At 39.1% G+C, this 6,554-nt stretch overlaps 2 protein-coding genes across 2 annotated transcripts; one reads left to right on the top strand and one right to left on the bottom strand.

Annotated features, from left to right (window-relative positions):
- Positions 1-173: 173 nt before the first annotated feature.
- LOC111808379 (protein BASIC PENTACYSTEINE2-like) lies at positions 174-2,271 on the top strand. Its single transcript, XM_023694311.1, has 2 exons — positions 174-338; positions 1,182-2,271. Exon 2 carries the CDS (start codon positions 1,187-1,189, stop codon positions 2,030-2,032), a length of 846 nt encoding a protein of 281 aa, XP_023550079.1. The 5' UTR covers positions 174-338; positions 1,182-1,186; the 3' UTR covers positions 2,033-2,271.
- A 505-nt stretch (positions 2,272-2,776) lies between these two features.
- LOC111808378 (65-kDa microtubule-associated protein 6-like) lies at positions 2,777-6,350 on the bottom strand. Its single transcript, XM_023694310.1, has 12 exons — positions 6,276-6,350; positions 5,732-5,929; positions 5,368-5,640; positions 5,063-5,278; positions 4,827-4,982; positions 4,594-4,753; positions 4,347-4,498; positions 4,112-4,199; positions 3,921-3,994; positions 3,766-3,840; positions 3,320-3,674; positions 2,777-3,182 (listed from the first exon to the last, which is right to left on the bottom strand). Exons 1-11 carry the CDS (start codon positions 6,348-6,350, stop codon positions 3,336-3,338), a joined length of 1,806 nt encoding a protein of 601 aa, XP_023550078.1. The 3' UTR covers positions 2,777-3,182; positions 3,320-3,335.
- Positions 6,351-6,554: the final 204 nt, after the last annotated feature.

Below are 6,554 nucleotides of genomic sequence, written 5' to 3'. Positions count from 1 at the left end.
TTTTTTTTTTTTTTTTTTTTTTTTTTTTTTTTTTTTTTTTTTTTTTTTTTTAATATTATTAATAATAATATTATTTAAATTATTAATTTTGTTAATAAATAAGAAATAAAAAAATATATAAACTTTGCTTTGCTTATCCTTTCCCTCTCTCTTCTTATTTTAAAGCGATAACTACTTCTTTGATAGATACCCATTTTTAGCTCTCTCTCTTTCTCTCTCTTTCCTCTCTCCTCTCTCTTCTCTCCTCTCTCTCCTCTCTCCTCTCTCCTCTCTCCTCTCTGTCTCTGTCTCTCTCTCCAGAAGGGCAAAACCCTAAAGAACCGTTTACACCCACCCAAGTAAGCTCTCTCTCTCTCTCTCTCTCTCCCTCCCCTCCTTTCTCTTTCTCTCTCCCCTCCTATTTCTCTCTCTCTCTCTCTCTCTCGAGTTTGAATATAAGGGTCCTTCTTGTACTATTACGCCTGTTATCTGCAAACCAATATAAATATGCATTTGCTTCTTCTTTTGTTTTTGTGAATACCAGATTTCTATTCTATTATTTTCTTCAGATCTGTGCTTTTTCGGATTTGCCTGCTTTCGAAACCCTAATTTCTTCCGATTTCTGCATCATGGATGTCTGAGATCTCATGTTTTCTTTACTTCCACGGTTTTTTTTTTTTTTNTTTTTTTTTTTTTTTTTTTTTTTTTTTTTTTTTTTTTACTGTTCTGGATCTCTGTTTAGGGCTTCTATTTTGCTTCCCATGTTGTCAATGAGAACCAAGTCTTTATTTTCTTTATTTGGTTGTAATCTTCGAATATTCGAGTTCAGGACCTTGGAAATGAGATCCGAACCCTAACTTTCTTGATTGAATTTTTTTTTTCTCTCGTTGTCTCTGTTGAATTGAATGATAGATCTGGAATCCTATTTAATCACCAAATATCTAGAAACAAGATCGATCTACAAAATTAGTGTTCTAGATCTTTCCATACCAATTTTTCATCGTTCCCTTTCTCTTTACTTGTCCTGTTACTTCTCCTTTTCCTTTCCCATCCAGTTTTGGGTCTTTTTTTCTTTGTTTTGTTTGTCTTCATTTCAAAGCCATTATTATGATGTGGTTCAACAATCGCCATCCATATACGGTTATTGGGAAGGTTCAAAACCTGAGGACTTTTCTCTTATTGATGTTATGTTTGATATGTAGTTCTCATGGATGATGATGCATTGAACATGCGCAATTGGGGATATTATGAGCCGTCCTTCAAAGGGCATCTTGGCCTGCAGCTCATGTCCACTATGTCTGAGCGGGATATAAAACACTACTTACCAGGCCGTGATCCTTCTGTTATGGTTAATGCTAATGGATCGTTTCATCCTCGGGATTGCGTCGTTTCTGAAGCTCCGGTACATATGAACTATGTGAGGGACAATTGGGGAGGTAACCCCAGAGATAGGTTTCTTAATATGTTACCTGCCAATCACAATTACCCTGTTATTCCAGAGACTTCAGGAGCTCACTCCTTGCAGATCTTGCAACCACCCTCTTCTTCTAGAGATGAAATGGCAGGAAGTAGAGTTGAAGAGCCTCCAGTGAAGAAGGAAGGTGGGAAAGCAAAGAAAAGACAGAGTAATGAGGCTGGCCCCAAAACCCCCAAAGCTAAAAAACCGAGGAAACCAAAAGATACTAGCACTGCTGCTGTGCAGCGTGTGAAACCACCAAAGAAGAACATTGATCTTGTTATAAATGGGATTGATATGGACATTTCAGGTATTCCAATCCCTGTCTGCTCCTGCACTGGAGCTCCTCATCAATGTTACAGATGGGGATGTGGTGGTTGGCAGTCTGCTTGTTGCACTACCAATATATCAACTTATCCTTTGCCCATGAGTGACAAAAGACGTGGTGCGAGGATAGCTGGGAGAAAAATGAGTCAGGGTGCGTTTAAGAAGGTACTCGAGAAACTAGCAGCTGATGGCTATAATTTTGCAAACCCAATCGATTTGAGGACTCACTGGGCAAGACATGGTACCAATAAGTTCGTCACAATCAGGTAGAGAGACTAATTCTGTTGGTAAGTAAATGGTTACGTCGTCTGCTTGAATTGTGTATACTTCTGCAGAGCTCTGCTGGTAGTTTGTAGTTCATGAGTTTTATTAACATTTCATAATTGTTTACAATATTTGGACACTGAAGTTCTTTTATTTATTTTCCCTTAGCTTATGTGATACGTGCAAGCAAACCAAAAAATTTATCTAGATGAACTTCCATTTATTTGAGATTCCTTTTTAAAGTATTCATGTTCTTTGTTCCATGTTGAAAATTAGTATCAGATCTTCCTAGATATTATTGGAGTTTGTGACACTTTCCCCTCCTTGTTGACGATTAGTGAACGAGGGGTAAGGAAGAACACAGAAACAACATCTTTAAGTTATCAATGTTCTGAAAACTCTCAAATCACAATTGGGTGATTTCATTTTAGATCTTTTGGAATTGCTTTATCAGAAACCAAGAAATTGTTGAACAAGCTTTAAGTTATTTGGAGTGAAGTTGTTGGTTTGCTTTTTCTTGATTTGGATATTGGCTGTTACATATCCTCCCGTAGAAGCAAAGTTGAAGTGTCCTCCTAGACCTGTGTCTTTCTCCCTGACCAAGCAAGCTCGCATTATCACGAGCTTTGTTAGATAATGTAGTTTCCCATTGATTATCTGCGATTGCACCTGTCTGGGGCGATCAGTAGAAATGGAAAAGAGCATGTCAAGTCCTGACTCATGTTCGAGGGAGGGGGATCGACCAGAGCATGGCTAAAACACACCTGAATTATTATGCATCTCCAAAAGATAAATAATCTTAAAACAAATGGTTGTTTTTGTTTGAGGAAGATAAATATATACAGAACTCATGAAACACTAACAAAATCCACAGAACATTGTGGTCGCAATCCCTATTATATCAATCTTTCTATTTCTTCAACATACAAGACATTAGATGCATGGTTTTGAGCTTCTTATCTGTTATTGTCCCTACCTATTTTATAACATACAGGGGGCTGGCTACTTACTAAAACACCGTCTTTTAAGCCTTCTTCTAGACCTGTTAGTCGCACTCCTTCCTTCGAGTCGTTCTATCAGTTTATAATTTGTTTCATATTCACAAGGTTGCTGATTCATCTATACGAATATCCAGTTTGTGACCGTTGCATCCTTCCTGCAGAGATGATATACGAGCTCCTGGTTAAAAGCTAAATTCACTCACAAATAGAGCGAAATTGGAAATGAAAAGAAATGTTTTATCCTCTTCTTGAAACGTTAAAACAAAAGAAATGAGCAGTGAGCATAACATACCATGATGCATTGAGATTTAACTCTGGGGAGGGGAACCTGTGTCAGATCCTTCATAAATGGAAGCATATGACATTGTATCATCCCTGGACATTGCCACAAAGTTCAATGGTGCAGTAGACAACCTCCTCATTTCTTTGAAGTATCCATTTTGGCGACCCGAATATGATCTAGGAGTCAAGAGCTCTGGGGTCGCTCCACCAACAGAGTTTCGACGAGGTGTGGGTGTCATTGATCCATTCCCATTCGCTCGATATCCATTCGTCTTCCTAAAGCTGTTGCTCCTCCGAGGACTGGGTTTAGATCCGTACGTAGCTTCCTTCTCAGTGAGAAGCATATCTTGGAGTTTCTTTTGATCCTGAGAATGAAACACTTTCTTTTCAGGAAATGACAGTAAAGAGAGAACTAACCTGATAGTTCAAAATAAGAACATAAATAAAAGTACCCACCCTGTGTCTCCTCTTCTCCTCTTCTCTCTGCTGTCTACTTAATTTATAGTCTTCAAGTATAGCCACCAATCTCGCCTGAAAGAAGATGAACCAATGAGCTTTCCAATGCAAATTATGCAGCAGATGCCAAAAGAAACAGATGGTTTAATTCTTACCCCATCATAGAGAAACATTGTCTTCCTTTCATCTTCCCAGGCCAACGTTCTGTTTATCAGATTATCAACAATAGCTGAAGACAAACACCACTTGATTGTTAAAATTGATCAACCCAACTAAGTTTAAGGACAGAATGTTCCACTAATTGTTCATCCTGATATGAAGATAAATTACTTCCTGGGTAAAATACCTGGGATTTTGCTAACACTCAATCTCGCTCGCTCTGCTCGTTTCAGATTAACATGTGAACCTCTCCCTGCATTGTAACGATTCTCGTCCTGCGACTCGAATGACAAGATGTTAGTGCAACAGAGCAAGCATAAATAATCACGTTCGAAGATAAGCAAATCAAGTAGAAGAGTTCGTAAAGTAATCGACATCTTTCTGATGTTGCAGGCAAAACCAAACCAAAATACTCAGCTTACTTGATTATACTCTTCAAGCCATTTTTCTTCCTCACATGCTGATAGCCAACGGTCTACTCTATCCATTATTTCTTTTCTGCTGGTGGCTTCTTCCTTCACGTTGACGATTTGCACTTCAATGTTTGCAAGGAGCTCAGAAGGATCTAGTAGTCCTGTAACACAAAAGGCATGTACATTAACCAAGTTTCTATCTCGCCTGACGACATGATCGAGAAATCGATTGATGAACAATGTAGGATTTCATTACCTGAATCTATCAAAGCATTTGATTTCTCTGGAGCTGTGCTAGGATCTGCTTCAATGTGAGCCATTCTACAAATCTCCTCTAACTCAGACCTCCTCTTCAGGACGAGTTGTTTCATTCGACCCGCTTTTAGTTGAGTTAACCTCTCAACTTCTGCTGATGCCTAGAGACATCAAAATATGAGAATTTTCATTTCGAAGTCAGCCATGAAAATCATATTTGAGAATACTTCAAACCTGTTCAATTGTCTCTGTGGAGAGAAGACCCGGTTCGGTGACTTCTGTTTCGGATACACGCATGATGGAAGTAATCCGCGAAAATTTACGCTTTTCATCATGTGATGAATCCATCAAATTCCAAAGCTCAAATAATGATGTCAAAATGTCCTTCAACTGCAGGGTTGAAGCAAGTTATAAACTTAGTTGGAAAAACATGACAAGAAATCTCGAGCGACGACGTGCACGAGTTTTACCTTTTGGATTCGAGTTTTCCTTTCTGTTTTCAATGTAAGAATGGTGTGTTCTAAGCCTTCCAATGTTCTATTGCTGATATTTGTAGCTTGTTCGACGCTCGTTCTTTCTAAGCTCGGATGCACCTCGCTAACGGTCTGGCCGAAATCCAAACCAAGGACACTACAGAGAGAATGGACCTCACTAACATGTTCCAAAACCTTATGAAGTCGATCAGACTGCAAAGAATTTCATGACAAATGCAAACAATTCAAAACTATGACAGTACCCTCAATCGTATTATATCTTCAAGTTTCTATATCCAAACCTTCTCCTTCTGTAAGGTGCAAAGATGTGTTTGATACTCATTAAGCTTTCTCAAAGACAGGTCTGTTTCTTCCAAGCTTAAAGTACTGATGTTCATGTGATCATTAAGATGGTTGCTATACCCCGAGATCTCGACGCTGAACTTCTCGATTTGGGCTTTTATATCAGCAAATTGTTTCAAACGCTCTTCTTTCTTCTTCATCAATTCTTCTACTAAGGGAGTGACAGAAGCAAGCTTTTCTTTCAATGTTTTGGACCTCTTCTCAATTTGACTCTGCCACCAAAATGGTCATCAACAAACTAAGAACAATCACGAGGACTCAAACTTAAATGGGCTCCAAGCTATGAGGAACAAAGATCTTTACCGGAGAAGATAGTTCACCGAGAGCAGCCATCAATGTTGCAACCTCAGCCTCCTTCAATGCAACGGATTGATGGAGCCGCGCCTTGGCATTTGCAGCTTCCTCCACCTTTCGCCGGTACACTTCTAAGCATTCCATCTCCAATTCTAGGAGCATGCGGTCTTTGTCAGCTTCACTCTCGCCAATGTCGTTCCATATTTGCTGCACTCATAAGAATTGAGGTGAATTACAAACATAAATACATCGAACTACTACCTCCCAACCAGCTCAAGAACTGAAACAGAGAAATTTAGGACAAAGCAAAACAAGAGAAACAGAGAGGGAGAAGACCCCAAAAAGAAATTTTTTTCAAAAAGTACAAAATCAGTCTCTCATGTCTCTAAAAGATTGATCATCGCTAGCAGCAGGTAGCTCATAGCGCCGCCAAAGAACCCATCATGAGCCCTTCACTGAGAATCTCACAAACCCATCATTGTGAAGCAGATTAGAAACAAAAGAATGAAAAGTGGGAGAGAAAAGAAGGCAGTAAAAAGAAAAAGAGACCAACCTGAAGTTCCCTGAGCAAAGCATTACAACTAGAGCTCGTGCGAAGACTGGTAAAAGGGCTACCAACAGCCAACATCTTTCTTTTCTTTTCTCTTCTACAGATTTCGATTCCACCGCTCAAGAAATTCCCCAAACAGAAATCCCTCAAACACTTGTTAACTCAAGTGGGTGTTGATAGTTGAATGAACTCAAAAACAGAGGACGAAAACAGGACACATTCTTGAAACAACCTCTGTTCCATCAGATCTGAGTACCCAAAAGGCATTTCTCCGCCAACAAA

This window comes from Cucurbita pepo, chromosome LG13 (genome assembly GCF_002806865.2).
Source record: "Cucurbita pepo subsp. pepo cultivar mu-cu-16 chromosome LG13, ASM280686v2, whole genome shotgun sequence".
Lineage (NCBI taxonomy): Eukaryota > Viridiplantae > Streptophyta > Magnoliopsida > Cucurbitales > Cucurbitaceae > Cucurbita > Cucurbita pepo.
The sequence above is the reverse complement of the archived record's forward strand: the minus strand, read 5'-3'. Positions and strand labels throughout refer to the sequence as shown.